The 19,554-nt window shown below is 44.9% G+C and overlaps 1 protein-coding gene across 1 annotated transcript in view; it reads left to right on the plus strand.

Annotated features, from left to right (window-relative positions):
* Nucleotides 1–11,194, plus strand: part of LOC133125207 (ephrin-B2a-like) — a 26,713-nt gene extending 15,519 nt beyond the window's left edge. Inside the window, exons 3-5 of the mRNA XM_061236965.1 lie at nt 5,192–5,284; nt 5,746–5,859; nt 6,978–11,194. Coding sequence (XP_061092949.1) covers nt 5,192–5,284; nt 5,746–5,859; nt 6,978–7,384 — 614 coding nt within the window. The 3' untranslated portion in view covers nt 7,385–11,194. The remainder of the gene's footprint in view (nt 1–5,191; nt 5,285–5,745; nt 5,860–6,977) is intronic.
* The last annotated feature ends 8,360 nt before the right edge of the window (nt 11,195–19,554 follow it).

The raw sequence follows: 19,554 nt of genomic DNA on the forward strand, positions 1-19,554 counted from the left end.
ATACACACTCATACAGATGGGCCGATTGCGACTCAGTGCTGGCTGCGGGGAGATAGCTATGTGAGTAAGGATAAGAGAGAGAAGTCCAGAATGTTCCGTGACATTTGAGTGATGGAGGGCAGAGAGTGCAGTGACACGGCCTGCAGAAAGGCTCTCCGTCCCTCACTTCAATCACTCTCTTCCCCTCTCTCTCTCACTCTCTTCCTCTCGCTCCGGCTGTGAATGAACTCCCAAGCTCTATCTCTGTCAATGACACTTTATCAATTCATAATGTTTTATTGACGTGTGTTACCCTTACTCTCAGTCTCTTTCGCTCTCTTCTCCTCACTGTGGCTGTGAATTAACCTCCCGTGTCTGTTTTTCTCTCTTTTCCTTTCACTTCGAGTTTGATGTTGTCAGTTCCTTGCTCCCTCTATACCTCTCTCTCTCCCTTTATCTTCTCTTAATATTGCCCTGAGCAGAAAGACTGGGTGGGTCGTAGAGCAAGACAGGTTAGGCATTCAAGTTCTTTTGCCAAAGGCTTATTTGTGAACACCCAAGCCAGCAGCCTTAACCTCCTAAGGCCTGCCAACTCATTTCTGTGCCCTGTAAAGGGACATAAGACTCTGATCTTAATCTCAAGAACCACATTTTCTACTATGCTGTAACCTACACCACAAGGACATTCAGTAAAAACACATAATAATAGAGATAATTTTGGGATTTTCACTGCAACATGTTTTTGTCACCCAAGACACTTGCATGATATCAAAAGTGAATAGCCTTTTCTCTTTTCTGCTGGGTTTCCAGGAGGCTAATTCACTTAGAACGCAAACTTTCTTGTTTTCAGTCTAATTACGGAAAACACGTTTGCTGCTAACAGCCCCTTTTCCGTCTTTGTAGAGCCATAATGGCTCAGCTGAACCTTCCAGGGGTTTCCATTGTTTCTCCTTTATAGTTTCTCCTTCGGTTTCCTTGTGGTGTTGACTCACGTCAGGTATGTTCGTTAATGCTACCCGGCGCTAGTCTGTTATTCTCTCGCATTCCGAGTCACTCTGGATTAGGGCGTCTGCTACATTAATGTAACGCGGTGCAATGTCAAACAGGCTGCGGGCGGGGCGGGGAAACCGTGTAGCTTCCCTGCTGCTATGGGCACACAGATAGTCACAATGGCCCTCTCCCCCATTGATGATCCTGGTGAACAGCTTTGACACTGCCCTTCCGTGTGACGCAATGCTCTACTGCCCGTGCTATGATGGAGAAAAAAAAACAGTGGGTCTGCCAAGGTCTGCCAGCAGTGGCTTTAGCTCATTCTAGCCGGGTTCCTGCTCTGTCTTGGGGAAATAAATATAAAAGCGACCTGGTTCCTGCTCTGCAGTGGGGAAAGCAAGATTAAAAACACAGCCTGCGGATATTTTTCAAAATAAAAGAAAAAATCAAGAAAGTCCAGTTTCCCTTCAGGAGAGGGCAAAGTCCTATTTTGTTTGCCAGTGTGAGCAACGCGAGACAGAGAGCAAATACGTTGGTGTAAAAAAAACTGTCTTCAGGTGTACAGAAGAGGGAGAGCGTGGGGAGTCCCAGAGTATCATGCATGTATGGGACGTGTGTGTGTGTACAACGTGTGTGCACATGTGAGCGTGTGTGTGTATGGTGTGTGCACATATGAGTGTGTGTGTGTGTGGTAATCTTTCCCCTGAGACGCCTTAATGCATGGTGATTTATAGGGGGTGTATATATTTACAGAGCTGCATATTTAACGACACAGTCGACGCATGTTGCTCCTAGTATCTGCTCAGGAGAGAACAGAACCTGTAACCTTCTGGTTCGGCTGGATGGTCCTTAGACATAATTTCAGACAGACGGACTGACTTTAACAGAAAGACGCAGAAAGAGACAGCCAGAGATGCAGAGATTAAAAGTGTTTATTTTCCCATTTGACTTGGATCAGAGGAGCTTCATGCCATTGTATGTGTGAGGGAGGGGGGTTATAAACTGGTGTTGCACAACAGATTTGCAAGGATTAATGAAATATATAAATGCAAACACACACTAGGTTATAAGAAGCTTTGCTCTTTGTTGGCGTGTGGAAAAACAGGAACTCTCCAACAACTGAGAAAGTGAGAGAGAGAGAGCGAGCGAGAGGGAGAAAGGCAGAGCGGGAGAGAGACGCTTGTTCACAAAACCAGCACGGCGAAATACAAATGTATTTGTTTCTGAGTGTGCTGCATCATTCATTCAATGTTTATTTTTATTGTATACGTCGACTGGCTGGACAAAAGAAAATGACAAAACAGAGAGAGGGGTGGGGAGAGAGTAAGGAAAAAAAACCTCACCAATGAGGGCTTGATTTTTCAAGCTGGTTTACAGGGAGTGCTGGGAGGCACCTGCTTTTTAATTCTGTTCCGGTTGATGAAAGGGCTTTAACACGGGGGCACGGGGAGGGAGGGGGGTGTAGGGGGGAGGGGGGGGGGGGTGGTTAGGCCGCAAGGCGCCTGTCTCCGCTCGGTGGCGAGGGAATGCAGGCCAGAGCGTCTGGCAGCCTGACAGCGGCTAAACCCTCGCATCTCATTAGACCCTTGCTACTGACCTGATGGGAGGAGAGCGGAGGGGAGGGGGGGTAGGGGAGACAGAGAGGGCGCAGTGAGCCCACTCCACCTCTAGGGGCAGCAGCGCTCAGCTCTGCCTGTATCTCTCTGACTGGCGGGATCTCGGAGGCCCCACACGTTCGCTCAGCCTCGCACAGCCCACCCGGGGGGAGGTGGGGGAGGTTATTAATCGGCACACGCGAAGAACATGGCCACACACGCAGGCGCCGGGGAAATAAAGCTCCCCTCGTACCTCATCCATTTTAAAACTGCCCTTAAAACACGCTGTACAATTATCATCTGTTATCCGAAGGGTCTGAGAAATATTCGCACTCCCTCATTTCCGCACTTCGCACCTCTTAGAAAATGTGTTCATTTTCTCTACTTTTTTCCCCCCGCTTTCCCTTTTCTATTTTTTGCGCGTTTGTCATAGCCGGGAGGAGGGAAGTCAGATGGTTTCGCAGTAGTCGGGAAACGCTCTTACAACAAAGTTCTATTACCCTCTGGGGTGCTGTGTGCGTTAATGGGCGATAAGCTGTGGAGGAATTTACCCCTGTTCCGCCGAGCTGTCCCAGCATCCCCTGCTCTCTTTGCTTATTCTTCTTCTCCCGCTTCACCTCCAGGAGCTCATTGCGAGTCTGCTCGCTTCCTGACAGTCAGCAGGAACGTTAGCCGCGACAGTTTGAGTCCGTGAATTAGCCTATATGTCTGGCCCAGTCTTCTGCTGAGTCCTGTGTTGTTCTGTGGTTCACTGTACACTGCGGAGGAGCCCTGGTCCCGGGGCCCTGCAAGGTCTGCCGGGGTCAGGCCTGGGGTCAGGCCGCTAAAGGAGTTTTTTCAGTGTTATTCACGTTATGGTTCCCTGTGCAGTGCTGTAACATAACAATATCGACATGGGAGGATCTTCAGTCCCTGAATTGGGCTCCCATCTCCCTCTTTAAGTTTGTGTTCAGGTGTGCTTAAGGTGGTTGGAGGGGGAATGGTGGGTGAGTGTGAACCTTTGCGCGTGTGCGTATGTGTGTTAATGCGTGTGTCTGCGTGGGCCTGTGAGTTTGTGTTCAGGTGTGCTAAAAGGATGAGTTGGTCTGGCTTTAGGGTCTGGCTGGCAGCTGTATGTGGCTTTTAGAGGGGGTGATAATTGCCGTTGCAGTTTATGCCAGTAGAGCACATCAGGAAGGAAACGTTCCGTTCCACCCTCCCCTCCCCTCCACTCCTTCCCTCCCCTCCACTCCACTCCTTCCCTCACTCCTTCCGTCTTCACCATCTGACGTTCTTTCGCTCCTCATCCCTCTCTTTCCTCCCTTGTGTCTCTCCATCTCTCCGTCTCTCTGGCAGCAGAGGAAACGTGTTGCTCTGTCACCAGGGTGTCGTTTGATGACTTAAGTGAATAAAGATCACGCTGTTTGGACACACGGAGGCAGCAGGTCTTCCCCCCTTTTCTGTGTGTGCGTCTCGCGCTCTAGCCCTTCCCCTTTCACTCTTTTGGTCTGTTTTTGTCACCAGCTCTCTGTCTATGACAGCTGCTTCCCCCCCTCGCTCTCTCCCCCTTTCTTTTCCGCCCGTAAGTGTTGTAGGTGAGAGTGTGCGAGTGGGACAACAGTGTTCCTTCGCCATGGTAACGCACACGGACGGACTTAGGCCCTGTGACCCCCTGCCTCTTTGTACCCTTTTTACAGCAGTGTGCCTTTAATCTCCGTCTAAACATGCGGCTACTCTTGTTCCTTTGGAGTACGTGCATTGGGAGTTTTGGGGTGTCCACAATCAACGTTTCTCTGCTGAAAAAACACCTTAATCTACATTTTGAAACAGCTGGTGGCTGGTTGACCAGCTCAGACCAGCTCCATACTCAACAGGTTTTGACCAGCTCAAGTTAGGTTTTGAAACAGCGGGTAGCTGGTATTTCAAGCTGGTCATAGTTTGATTTTAGACCAGGGCTATTAGGGAGCGTGTATAAGGAATGGGTTTGGATTATGGAGTCTAAATGCATGTTATCTATTTGTGTATTTAACGGTCTTCTTCCTGACCCGACGACCTCTGTAATTGGACAGGGCAGCAGCGTTTCTGTGTGTTTTGTGTCGGCTGCCACACACAGCCAGAAAAAAAAGAATGCTCCTCTTCTTCTGTGTGTGTAAAGCAAAGCGGTCTCACTCATAAATTGGCATTAACTAATTTAGTTGTTATCATTAATTAATGATGAACAACATACATTAATTAAGCATTAACTAACGTATTTGTTACATAATATTTAAACATTAGCAAACCATAGGATGAACTTCTAATTAGTTAACCAGCGACAAATACATTAACTGACTTTTTACATTTCAATATGAATTGGCAATAACTAATGTAGTTATCAACATGAATTAATGATGTACAAATACATTAGCAGTGCTGTACAGATTAACTTCTCAGTCATAGTTAGTTAATAACTACATTAATTCATGCCAATTCATGGAACCTTGTAAAGTGTTACCAGCAAAGCTATACATAATAACTCTCTACAGACACACTCACAGATGTGGCTGCACCTATGGGATACCTGTTTTACAGAGCGATATACCTAGCCATCAGTTTTAACACTGTGTGGGTGCTAGTGGTGACGGCTATTTTGTCTTTGTCTTCCTCAGCTACTTCTAATGGCACGATGGAGGGCTTGGAAAACCAGGAGGGAGGAGTCTGCAAGACCAAGTCTATGAAGATTGTCATGAAAGTGGGACAGAGTAAGTAATAATTCATATATTCATAAATAAAAGGAAAACAAACAGCCTATATCAAATATTTAAATGTGTTCCTTATCCACACATGGACGCACGCACATTCATGCACAGTATACTGGTTGGTGGTACATAGTGGATGTGATATCTTAGGGTAGGCTTTACTAACACAGACTAAAGACTTATGGACCTAATGATGCCAGGCACTTCCAGAAAAGTGTTTATTCTGCATCATTTCTCTCATCGTTAACAACAACGGTGATTATTAATATGTCAATTAACCGTCACTGCTGAGGTAATTCTCTGACGGTCATAGTGGGTGAATGCAAACCGTAGAAAAAAAAAAGGTCAGGGGATAGACAATGAGGTGTAAGGTGCCATTAAACGGAAACCCCCGTTTTGTAAAGGTGGAACGACCTTGCCGTAGCATCTCATTTATGTGTTTATGTGTTATCTGGATTCTTCAGGTCCCACTGATCCCATATCGCCCAAAGACTACCCCACCAGGTACCCCCCGAAACACCCCGAGGGAGGGGGGAAGGAGTCCGTCAACAAGGAAAACGACGTGGGCGACAAACACGGTGAGTGTGGTGATAGTTCGGTGCGGGACTGCACTGGCACTGGTGTGTGTGTGCATGTGTGTGCGTGTGTGTGTGTGTACGTGTGTGTGTGTTCTTCTCTGTTTGTTCATTATGTCCTCACATCCTCTGTAGAGGTACATTTTCACTCCTGCTCTTCGTTGTTGTCTCTCTCTCTCTGTCTCTCTCTCCCTCAGTTGATTTCAGCTCAGGTTCTTGGCCTTATTTGCATGACAGGAATGCACTTAGACCGCTATGCATGTGCTAAAATAGCAAGCAGAAAACAGGCAGCCTCACAAATATCTATTTATTACATTACATTTAAGCATTTTGCAGACACTCTGATCCAGGCACTGGTTAAATATAACTCAGGAGTAGTAGCTTGCTGAAACCACAGTGCCTCACCTTGAAATCAGACCTGAGAACTGAGATTTGAGTCCAGTCACGCAATAATACAGTAACAATAACATTAACAATAAAGCAAGGAAAATACCTGAGTTCTCTCTCCCTCTCTCAATTTTCATTGTATCCCTGTCGCTTTAGCTCTTTTCCTTTGTGTGTGTGTATGTGTATGTGTGTGTGTGTGTGAGAGTGAGAGAGAGTTTTGTGTGTGTGCAAACACTGCCATTTTTGGATGAAGAATACAACATTTCTTGGTAACACTGAATTGGCTGTAGCGGTTAACATCAATGAATGATTTACAAATGCATTAATAAAGCATGAAATCCACTTTGCATTTGGTAATGTATTTTTTAACTCCTAACTAATGTATTAGTTACATGAATATTTATACATTAGCAAACTATAGGATAAACGTACAATTAGTTAAGCATTAACAGATAGATTTACTGGTTTTCTCATTCCAATATGAATTGGCATGAACTAATGTAGTTGTTAGCATGCATGTATGATGTACAAATACAGAAACAAAGCTGAACAGCTTAACGTTTCAGATGTTTGATAATGAACAACTACATTACTGCATGCCAATTTATAGTGGAATGAGAAAACCAGTTAATTAATCAGTTAATGCTTAACTAATTAAGCATTAACGTTAGCCAGTGTAGCTGAAATGTTTTAGGAACACGCTTTGTTCATCGTTGTTTATCCGTGCTCCGCAGACGCGTCCCAGCGGGAGGCCGACTCGGAGGGGAAGGGCGGGAAGCCGTCGAGCATCATCGGCTCCGAGGTGGCCCTCTTCGCCGGCATCGCCTCGGGCAGCGTCATCTTCATCGTCATCATCGTCATGCTGGTGCTCCTGCTGCTGAAGTACCGGAGACGGCACCGCAAGCACTCGCCCCAGCACTCGGCCACGCTGTCACTCAGCACGCTGGCCACGCCCAAGCGCGGCAGCGCCGGGGGCAACAACAACGGCTCGGAGCCCAGCGACATCATCATCCCGCTCAGGACTGCAGACAGCGTCTTCTGCCCACACTACGAGAAGGTGAGCGGGGACTACGGACATCCCGTCTACATCGTGCAGGAGATGCCCCCTCAGAGCCCCGCCAACATCTACTACAAGGTCTGAACTGTCGCCTCGGGAGACCGGCGCACGCGTCCTGGGCTAATGTTTTTTTTTATTATTATCACCGTTCTTATTATTATTGTTATTATGATAATTGTTGTTGCCGTTATTGAGGAACTTAATTGTTAGGATTCCAGTGGACTCCATGGAAGGGTGCTGCGTGAGCGAGCGTGTGTGTGTGTGTGTGTGTTAGTGTGTGTGTGTGTGCGAGCTCCCTGCTGGTGCGCTACAGCGGATTTGGCCCACCGTGCCAGGAGGGGTGTAGGCGCCATGGAAAGGGGGGAGGGGAGGCGAGCGACCCCCCGCACTTGACCCCGAGGATTCTCACTTAAATGGACTCCACTGCCTGGGAACGGGATAGCACAGAGCGAACGAGGGAGAAAGAGGAGGAGAGAGAGATAACGAGAGGACTGGCCGACCATGAACTCATTTCAGCCATTGTTTCTCCGCCTTCTCCGCACGCCGGAGACGTTCCTGGGATTAACAGCAAATAAGGAGAGACTGACTCTTGGACATGGACAACGGGCTCTGGGCACACCGCTGTCCTACCCTCCGACAGCGCTCTCTCCACCGCTCACTTATTCCTGATGTCACGTGCTCACTCGTTCAACCACTCGCTCGCTCTTTCAGTCACGCAGTCACTCACCTATTCACGGACATACTCTCTCACTCGGTAACTCGCATACTGGCTCACTCACCTACTCGCTCAGTCACACACCCACGCGCACACTCACGCGCTTATTTGCTCTATTGGACTTTTTAAATAAGCATTTTGGCTTCAGTTTTTCTTTTTATCCCCCCTTGATTTCTCACCATCCCAGTCGGTAGCATACATTTTTCCTCGCTGTTGTTACTTGAAGTCTTGAAAGGGTTTTCAGAAACAAAACAAACAAAAAAAAAAAATGTTTTTTTCTTTTTCCGTTTATGTGTTGAACACTTGCCAACTGTTTTAATACTGGAAGTTCAGGTTGGGCTGTTCTCTTTTTGTGTGGAGGGATTATATGTCACTTAGACTCAAATGATTCACCTCGGAAAGGTAAGAAAATACGAAAGAAAAGCAGACAGAAACAAGAGGAGGGAGAGAGAGACAGAGAGATGCACAGACAAATGGAGGCTGGGAGAAAAGCAGCACAGTGTGTTAAATGATGAGGAGTACTTGTCTCTGTCTCCATGAAGGTCCATTGTCTTCTGTGTTGACCGTAGGCTTTTGGGGTGGAATCATTACATGATTGTTGTAGTAGCCCGGTACTTCTGGTGTCATAATCACACTGTTACGGTGCTGCCCAATCCCTGCTGCAGCAGCAGTGATGGAACAGTAAAGCAGCCAATGGGTGGTTCTGGAGCCGTGGGATTGGTTGAGGTTCAGACTGAGTATCGATAGATGCCTGGTGCCCCTCTAAAGTGTGGAGAACTGAACATTCTTCACACTTTAGTGCTTCTATAGTGTAGAGTTCTGAAATGGGTGGGGAAGGCAATAAGAATTAACCTTGCCTTAGCCTTACTGACGCAAGTTGATTTAAACAGGAAAAGGAGCACTAGCAAAGTTCAGTGAGTTCAACTGGTCTAGGTACTAGCCTGTCCCCTTTGTCAAATGGGCAAACCAATGTTTTGTGTTTTAGGGCTGCTAGGCAGACCAGCACTCTCCTCAATAAGTAAAGCACATTAGTAATCAACCACCATTTCCTTTTATTACACTCCATTTTCATTTAATTTCACTTTTGTTTTTAATTTTACACATGTCATTGAATTTAGATGTACATTGTCAAGGTGGAGACTTCAACAAAAACTTTGAAAATAGAGGAGAATTTTATTTATGATAGATGGATAGAGCACAGGAGTTTTTTGAGGGATAGGAAAAAGTTTAATAATATATTATGGTAATTACACATTATGCAAGCTAGGTTTTCATTTAAAATTTCATAAGTTTGCCCCCACCTCCCCCCAAGAGATGTCTTAAACTGCCTTTTAAAAAACAATGGAGGGCTAAGAAGAGAAAGAGATTGGGAGGTCACCTTTGACCTTTTTGCTCATGGGAAAAATATTATGGGCCCAAAAATAGCTGAGATCAGTTAATGCACTGCACTCTGGGATACACCAGCCTCCCAGTGCTCTGCAGAGGGCCAGAATGACCTGCAGTACAGACTGGTGCAGCCCAATATTTCCACAGAATACCCCACACTGCTTTACTGTAGCATGCCCTAAAGGATCATGGGAAATGTCCCATGCTTCCCTGTGGCTTTAGCGCTTTTCCTTTCTGTGTGTGTGTGTGTGTTTGTGAGAGAGACAGACAGAGGATGTTAGTGTTTGTACGTGTGCAAACACTGCTATTTTTGTATGAAACATACAAAAAATTCCATTGAACATTATTTCCCCATAATCAAGTAGAATTACAAAAATAAACTAATAAATAACACTCATTATGAATAGCAAGAACTCTTGACTATAAATAACAGTGGGGGGATGGGTGGTGACTGAAGAACAGGCAAAAAGGTGGCACATTCATTCTCTCTCACCTTCACATGACTCAACCAAGAAACAAGGCCTTCAGTGACCTGAGTCTGTGGCTCTGTCCAGGGCTACAGAATTTGCAAATATGCAATTTTGTTTTCTTTTTTTGACGAAGAAAAAAAAAACATCCATAAGAAAAGTGTTCTTAAACCACTGGTAATAACAGCAAAGTACAGTATGTGAGCTTTATGCTGTTATGTTTTTCATTTGATTTTGATTCGTTATTTTCCAAAGTCACTTCCTTCAGTATCTTTTTATGACTGTGTGTCGTAATTTGAGTTAAACTGTGAAAACTGAACACGTTTGATCGAGGCTACTTAGGGAAGAGATAAAAATAAAATGGGAAAAATTGCTGTTCTGCCCTTTGGCTGGGGCATACAATGACAATCTTATTAGTTTCTTTAAATCTGAAGTCCTTACCCTGCTAACACGTAACAAACTAGTAATGTTGCTGTGATGTTTTATCTATATACTAGCGTTGAAGTAACATTGCAGCAATGTTGTGACTGTTGAACGTTAGCTGGGCGTTGTGTCTTCAGGCTACTGTAAAATGCCTTGCTCTCATGGTCAGCCCTGGTCGTTAGACCGTAATTTGCACCGTGCGTCTGAAGTTAAGGTATTGTAAATGCATTAACGTTTGTATCATACATGGAATCTTGGTTGTTACGATAGCCTTATTCACCTTTTTCTAAGTAAATAAGTAAATAAATTAAAAACAAATAAGTAAATAAACAAAATGATATGGAAAAAGAGAAAAACAAAATAGGCACCACAATAAATCACACTTTTTGGTTACCAGCTTGTGTACATAATGAAGATAAACCTGATAGTTTTTTTTAAAGAAACTCTTAAGTAAGATGTTTTGTATAAAATGAATTTTTGCTATGTATTTTAGCTAGTGATCATCAGAATTCCCATACTACTCCTCCTCCTCCTCCCCACCTTCCACACCCTTTGCACTGTTTCATTGAAATTTGGTTTAAAACTATAAAAAAAACAAAAACCTTGCCAAACCAACTGCTGCATATGTGTGCCATAAGTGTGTACCATAAATATTTATTTAATTTGTTTAGTTTGTGTTATTATTATTTTTTTTTTGGTCTTTATTTGGTCAGATATGTAAGTAACACAGTATTAAGGTTGAGTTGTACGTTTCTCTCCCCGATTCCTTTAGCGTGTACTGGGCTGTGGCTGGCTTTAGTCCTGCTCTGCATCTCATAAGGCTAGGCTGTGAATAAATCACACACATTCCACCGATCTGTTACAAGCGGAAATTGTTTTTCAATAAAATGTTTTTCCTATGGAGATGGTCTATGTCTGTCTTTCTTGTGCATTATTCTGTGTGGGGTTGCCAGTATTATGTGTTATTCTGCTTGGGGTTGCCAGTACTGTGCGTTATTCTGCACCGGTTGCAAGGACCGCAAGTTATTCTGTGTGGGGTTGCCAGTATTATGTGTTATTCTGCCTGGGGTTGCCAGTACTGTGTGTTATTCTGCACGGGTTGCAAGGACCACACTTTATTCTGTGTGGGGTTGCGTGCAGTGCGACTATGGGACTTTGAGAACATTAAAATTAAATGTGCACCTGTGGTAAACACAGTTTGTACTAAATTTATCTCTAAATTTGGAGTGCTCAAACGCGTTTTGGCACTCGTAGTTGGTCCCTCGATCTGAATTTGGGAGGCGCAGACAGGCACGCCCTCTTATCCAAAACACGCAGTGTCGAGCCCGCCTTGTTATCGCACCGCGGGGCAGACCCTGCACTTTTCACCTGCGATCAGCCTGGATTCACGCCCGTTGGGTGTGTCACTGCACCAGGGAACAGGGACCAGCAGGCCCATAAGAGTTTAACGATTAATCCAAACTGATACTGACAACACTATCTTTAGGTTTTATTTAACAAAACAAAATAAAACCAGGGAAGATAGTAACACAGGCCACCAAGCCGATCGCAGCGGTCAATGACTCGGTATGAACTACTGCTCAAATGAAAGAAAATAATTCTAACATGCATAATTCAATAATTAATATGAATGATATGGCTTACTAAACTGAACCATGTTCTTCAGATTGGAACATGAGCATTTGGGTGTATGTTGCATACACACGTCGTGTATGCAACTTTCTCCATAGTTATTTGCATGACTGAAATATCTGGATTTGATTTCAGGCTAACTATCGATATATCCTGGCCTCCAGACCAAAAAAATGATAATGTCATGATCATTGCTTGTTTAACACAAATGGTAATTATGTCTTAATTTGCGCACGGCGAGTCCCAAAATTACCGGAGGCAACTGTATTGTCTTGAAAATACAAAATCAACAGCATGTCAGCTCGCCACATGCCAGACGCCGGCCTGAAAATATGGCCCTCAGTCTGTGATGACACAGACTGCCTCTATGTACCGACTGTTTCTTTGTGCCAACATTTCATTTGTGTGGACTATGTCTATATGCACTTTGTGTTTATGTGCTTGCCCTGTCAGCTGTGTGCAGTCCGTGCCTGTGTGCTGGACATTTCTGTGTGTGTGCTGTGTCTGTGCTGTGTCTCGCTGACTGTGGGTGGATCAGGAGGACTCTGTCGTCAAACAGCGTCTCATTCACACAATATCAGATTTGGTCGGGTGCCACAAAAGCGAATGATGACAGAACACTCCACAATGTCTCTCTCTTTCCTGCCTGCACTTGTCTGTCAAACTCTCTCTCTCCCTCCCTCTCTTTCTCTATCTCTGCCTCTCTCTCATTCATAACAGCATTACCGCCTTTGATACGGTGAAGTGTCCTCCTTTTCCTCCACCTCTCCTTTCGTCTCAATCACCCGGGGGGGGTTTCCGTTTAATAGACTCTCCACTCATGTGTCCTTGAACCTTTATGTAACCCCCATCGCTCTCTGGAGCTGTGGGGAGGGAGGTCTCAGCCCTGGATCTATTCAACCTGAGCCACAGTGCGACCCGGGCACAAACAGCAATGGTGCACACGTTTCTCTCTCTCGGAGAAGGAGCGCTCCTGAGAGACGGCGGTCTGAGGAGGGATTAGCGAAGCTCGCCGGGTTCCTCTCACGTTCTCCTGGGCTTGTTTTTTATTTCCGCCTCTGTCGTCTCCACGTCGAAAAATGGCGGGCCCATTCTCGCCCGCAGGTTTCCTCCACTTTGCACTTCTTTCTCGTTCCTCTCTCTCCCTCTCTCTCTCTGTCTATCGGTCTCTCACTCTTTCTCTCTGTCTGTTTCAGCTGCATGGTGGCCCAGTTAATGCCAAGTGCACTTGAGCTTAGAGCTCAGGGATCAAATACAGATAGAAAGAGACAATGTCAGGAGAATTAAGCCTACTGCCTGTTTAAAGAAACACATATATACCCACTAACCCACACATGTACACACACACACACACATACATACACACTCTGCTATTCATGTCCTGATATAGTCTCCATCCTCTTATATACCCTGTGCTTATGTCAGTGAACACTCGGCTTTATTGGAGCATTTTTACTCAGGGCAGAAATCTCATTAGTATTTCATTTTATTATTCATACATACCGACTCTCTTTTACTCTTCTACTAATTGGGGCCTATTATCAAGCATTTTCATCTGTTGCATTGTTCTTTTAATATCTTGATATGTAATGGAAAATAACTTGGAACATGAATTCATTTCTCTAACGAAAAAAAAACAGGGACTCATTATTTTACACTTATTTTCCATTTTCAGACTCATACTTTTTTACTCTCAGACATTTACTGTACAAAGAAACCCAGGAATATGCTCTTAAAATGACAATACACAACAAAATGCCCAGCGTTAATTATATTCTAGAGTAGATATGTTGTACATTCAACAGGGACCATATGTACTCTTTACAGCTGTGCAGCAGTTCAGAAGCCTGAAAAAATGAATTGTTTCAATTCAATTGTATTTCCAATGCTTGGAAATCGATTGTTTAGTGTAGTGTTTCATAATTTATTGAATGTATTTCATAAAAATATGATCCCATTGAAATTCAGCTTCTTCAGTATTCATTATTCAGTTCAGTTAAAAGCTGTATTTGCACATTGCAAGCCCTATTCAGCTCTCCAGAAGCTTTCAGTTCGCCAAAACCTTTCAGATCTACAAAAACTCCATCAGGTGGTTGCTGTTTCCATCTTTCTGAAGACACTTTATTCAGTTCCTGTTTTATTATCTCCAGTCAGTTGCCTGCCTACTCATATTTTTCTTCGCTCTGCACAAAAATGGAAACATTTTCTCTGCAGAAAATGCTTCAGGCATCAGCACACAGCAGGACATATTTAATGCAATAGTAACAGACAAGGACATTCTGCTTTGGTCAATACATCATTTGAATATTACTGGGAGTTGACCATTGAGGTAGGGTACCCTGCTGAAACAGACAAACTACTAACAAACTATCAGACACACTACCAACACTAGCTGGTTCACCAGCTCATAACCTGCTAGAACAGCTTTATGACCAGCTTGACCATGCTGGTTGACCAGCTCAAACTCAGCTAGACCAGCCTTATGACCAGCTTGACAATGCTGGTTGACCACCTCATACCCAGTTAGACCAGCTTTATGACCAGCTTGGTCATGCTGGTTGACCAGCTCATACCCAGTTAGACCAGCTTTATAACCAGCCTGGCCATGCCCAGACAGACCAACTTATGTGCAGCTCCATTTTCAAGCTGGTCAGGCTGGCATACAGCAGGGTAGATGTACGTTCCTTGGGTTAGCAATGCAGCCATGCCCTGCAGCTGTTCTCCAGGCAATGGCAGCTAGCAGTTGATGTGGGCAGCTAGCAGTCTGACTGGTGTTGGCACCTGTGGCAGTCAGTCGCAGACTCACAGGTGCGGCGTGTGGACGGCAGGTTACCACACAGCTCGAGGTGAAGACAAGAGTGAGCTCCCTCAAATGTTTTTAAAAAACACCCTATACACCCTATACAACTGCAGCAGATAACCAATATTTTTGAAAGACACATCTATTTTCTCCAGTTCACCAGAATAAATGTAATCAGTTTCTTTTTTTTTTGGTTAGCGCCATGTTTTGTCAAAAGATTCTCAGGGGTTCTGTGAAGTGATGTTTTCAAATATAACTAGCTTTTAAGGAGTTCAAATATTCAAATATGCATTTGAAAGCCAGGGTCTTGCTCATACTCGGCTGAAACATATCAAGTAGGCAAGCCTCACGATCACAAAGCAAGGAGCAAAATTCAGGGTCATTTAAAAAAATCAACTTAAAAAAAAATCTTAATTCAAAGTACAGTTAATTATCAACCAATGGATCACATTAACCACATACACAGGTGAAGGAATATTGCAGGCGAAGCTGACTTTTCTCCGGTGAATTGTCTCCGGTAGCGTTGCTCTCTGAGGTACTCTGAGTGAAGGCTAATTAAATTCACATCTGAGGCCGCTCGCTGTGTGAGCGTCTCTCTACAGGTTGTTTCAGCAGCAGCTGCTGCTGTGACGGGCCTGCAAGAGCCCGTCACTCCCGACCAGCTAAAAACACCCAGCAAATTACAGGCCCCTGTGTGTGTGTGTGTGTGTGTGTGTGTGCCTGTGTGCGTGTTTGTGTAAGTGTGTGAGAGGGTGAGCGTGTTTGTGTGTGAATGTATGTACGCGTGTGTACGTGTTTGTCTGAAAGAGTGTGTGTATGTGAGTGACTGTGCCTGAGAGTGTGTGGGTATATGTGTGAAAGAGAAGGAGAGAGAATGCATGTGAGTGATTTTGTGTGAGTACAGTACTGTGCAAAAGTCTTAGGCACCTGTATAACATTCTGTACAGATAAGATTCTTTCAAAAATAATTAAAAAGGAAAGGTCCTAAATAAACGTACTATACATTTTACATTACATTTCAGTAATTTGGCAGACTAGTTCAAAACTGAATCAAATCAATATTTTCTTTGACCACCACGGCATTAATACTGCATCACTTCTCGGAGATATAGAACTGCAGGACAGCGTTGACTAAGACAATCAGCAGGGAGGTTGTTCCCAGCATGTTGGAGAACTTGCCACAGTTCTTCTGGTTCAGACTTTGGTTGGCTCCTTGCTTCTGATCTCAGACAGCCTTGATCAAGTTTTTATGTAAAAAGTAGTAAATTGCTTACAGTATTATGTTACCAAATACAAAAATGTCTCTGTAAAATTAAATCTTTTGAAAAATTTATATTTGGAACACATCTCTAATGTGTTCTTTTATACTAACACACAAAAAAAATAAACACATATATAATAATGTCTAGTAATGCAGTACTGCCTTCTGCACAGTACTGTATGTGTGTGTGTGTGTGTGTGTGTGTGTGTGTATGCTAGGGAAAGAGGGATAGAGAGTGTATGTGAGTGACTATGTGTAAGTGTGTCTGTGTGTGTGTATGTGTATGTGTGTGTGTGCGTGTGTAAGCCAGGGAAAGTGAAGGAGAGAGAGTGTATATGAGTAACTATGTGTTAGTGTGTGTGCGTTTGTGTGTGTTGGTGTACGTGTGTGTGTGTGTGTGTGTGTGTGTGTGTGGATGTTGAGTAAGATGCAGGTGATACCCGATGCAGTGGTATTTGTGTAAGTGTGTGTGTGTGTGTGTGTGTGTGCGTATGTGTGTGTGTGTGTGTGTGTGTGTGTGTGTGTGTGAGTGTGTATGTGTGGGTGTGTGTGTATGTGTGTGTGTTAGTGTGTGTGTGAGTGAGTGTATATGTGTGCATGTTGAATAAGATGCAGGTGATACCCGATGCAGTGGTATTTGTCTAAGGCCGGGTTCACTCTCAGGGTTCTTAAGACGGTAGGAGTTTAGGTTGGGCAGATAAGGGCTGGGCTCACAATAGCGCATTGTGAGAATATTTAGGTTTTCCTCTGAAAGGCGGAAAGATGAGACGTCCTGGAGGAGAGCTTGAAAGCCAACCGTGTCACAGGCGTAGCAAAACTAAAGTGGGTTCAGAAACTTTTACAGGGCTCACTTCCGCACACACACACACACACACACACACACACACACACACACACACACACACACACACACACTTTCTGCTCTCTTTCTCCACTCTCTCTCTATCTCCCTCTCTCATTGGGCGTATGAGGAAAACTAAAGTGGGTTCAGAAACTTTTACAGGGCTCACTTCCGCACACACTTTCTGCTCTCTCTCCTCTCTCTCTCTTTCTCCACTCTCTCGTTGGGCGTATGGGGACCCTCGGAGCAGGGGACCTGTGTTCTCGGGGTGGTAATGTGACACGGCGGAGGTGAATGGAGTTGGATCCGGGGCCAGACGGTTTAACAGCTTTCTCGTTCTCTTCCCTTTGAAGCCCTTTATCAAACAGCCTCTCCGCACACAGGACCTGGAGGGGGACAGCTTTCAGGGGAGGAGAAAGGAAAGGAGCCATTACGCTGCCCGCTGACCAATAAAACAAGCTGTCCGGCAGCCACGGGGGATTAACTATGGGCCTACGGAGAGAAGAAAACTGGAGGAAGGATGGAGAGATCTGAGCAGAGGCGAAGATAGATGGGAGGAAGAAGGGTCAAATAGAGGAGGGGTGGAGAAGAAGAGATGGAAGCAGGCAGAGGAAGAGGATGGATAAAAATGAGGTTTCGTACAGGAGAAAGGGGGAGAAGACAGAGAAGATGATGGGAGAAGAGAGGAAGAGAGGAACAGAGGAAGAGGTCACACAGAAAAAGAGAGGTGCAGGGCATGATGGACGAGGCTGAGCAGAGAAAGGGATAGAGAAGAGGTGGAGAAGAGGAGGGGTATAGAAGTTGAAGGTGATGGTTGTTGGGAGCGAGAGCCAGAAGCCAGGTTGCCGAGACTGAAGACTGGCTGCTGAAGAGAACCATAGATCTTGAAACTGTGTGGAATATCATTATAAAAAAAATAGCTAATTCTCCCTGGCTTATTCTCACACTCTCTTTCCCTCCCCCTCTGCTTCATCCTTCCTTAGCTTCTTGCTCCCTCTCTCCTCTCTGCTCTCACCACAGAGGTTTTTGAATGAAGACGGGTGGTAACTGCCCTTCCTGCTGGTAACTGCCCTATCTGCTGGTAACTGCCCTGTCTGGTGGTAACTGCCCTGTCTGGTGGTAACTGACCTTTCTGGTGGTAACTGCCCTGTCTGGTGGTAACTGCCCTGTCTGGCGGTAACTGCCCTTTCTGGCTTCTGGGCTGGGACAGGTACAGACAGGTCCTGTGATGGAGTCCAGGCCACCAGCAGGCGGGGAAAGGATGGTCAGCGACCAGAGGGGCAGCCCGGCTTCAGCTGTCCACAGCCTCTCTGCCTAAACACAGCAGATGGTGGCACGGGGAAAATAAGAGTGTGTGTTTGTGTCTGTGTATGTGTGTAAGAGAGAGTGTGAGTGTGTGTCTGTGTTTATTTGTGAGAGAGAGTGTGAGTGTGTGGCTGTGTTTGTGTGTAAGAGAGAGTGAGCGTGTGTCTGTGTTTGTGTGTAAGAGAGAGTGTGTGTTCATATCTGTGTATGTGTGTAAGAGAGAGTGTGAGTGTGTGTCTGTGTTTGTGTGCAAGAGAGAGTGAGCGTGTGTCTGTGTTTGTGTGTAAGAGAGAGTGTGTGTTCATATCTGTGTATTTGTGTAAGAGAGAGTGTGAGTGTGTGTCTGTGTTTGTGTGTAAGAGAGAGTGAGTGTGTGTCTGTGTTTGTGTGTAAGAGAGTGTGAGTGTGTGTCTGTGTATGTGTGTAAGAGAGAGTGTGAGTGTGTGTCTGTGTATGTGTGTAAGGGAGAGTGTGAGTGTTTACTGTAGGTGAAGCAGCACGTCTGCGCATGAGGGATAATATGTACGCTGTGTCTGTGTGTGTGCTTGAGTGTGTGCATGTGAATTTGCCTTAGCGTGCGAGCGTGTGAAAGTTTTTTGGTTTAGAGGTCCGAATCCATCTGGAGTCTGACTGAAGTTTAACTCATTGTTAAATGCAAGTTGTCTTCACCAGTTTAAATGTTTGAGTGAAATTCTCACCAAAACTGACTTGCCCAATTGTGACCAAGCCTCTTTTCCAAGAAAGAAGGGCCATATCCATCTTTCCGGATTTCCTTCAATGTTCTGCTCTTAAAGTTGCCGTTAATGCGCCTATTGACATGATAGTACATGCTAGGGGACATTTACAGCTGAACTGCCCCCAGGTCCCCATATGAAATGTTTTGCTGTGGTCACACTGTAAATCCAACTGACATTAGATTTAAACAGAAACCTACATACTCAACCTGTCAGTAATATAACTGCCCACTGCTCTTTTAAGTAGTCTTTTTGGGTCATTGTTTCTCCTCCTTGCTGTCGATCTCTCGCTTCCTGACAGCAGTCTGACACCAGCGTGGGGATGGAGGGTGCAGAACGAGAGTGATAGAATGTTCCAGATGCGGTCCTCTGCGGCAGAAATTGATGTGACGTATTTGCACACTCAGCTCTTTCGTGGCTCGTATGTCTGTGTCATCGTGACAACACAGGCATCTTTTTCCTGACAAACGTGCTCTGTACAGGATGAATGGGACACAATGTACCCGCTGAACACACACACAAACACGCGCATATGCCCAAACATGAACGTATGTTCGCACACATTTATTTCTGTAATCATTCTAACAAATGTTTTACCTAATGTCTAAGTAATATTTTAATTATTTGTTCTTTGATTATTGTCTTACCTAATGTTCTTGTCTTAAGTTATTTTGGTTGTAACTCGGTAGT

The sequence above is a fragment of the Conger conger genome, chromosome 3, assembly GCF_963514075.1.
Source record: "Conger conger chromosome 3, fConCon1.1, whole genome shotgun sequence".
NCBI classification, from domain to species: Eukaryota; Metazoa; Chordata; class Actinopteri; order Anguilliformes; family Congridae; genus Conger; species Conger conger.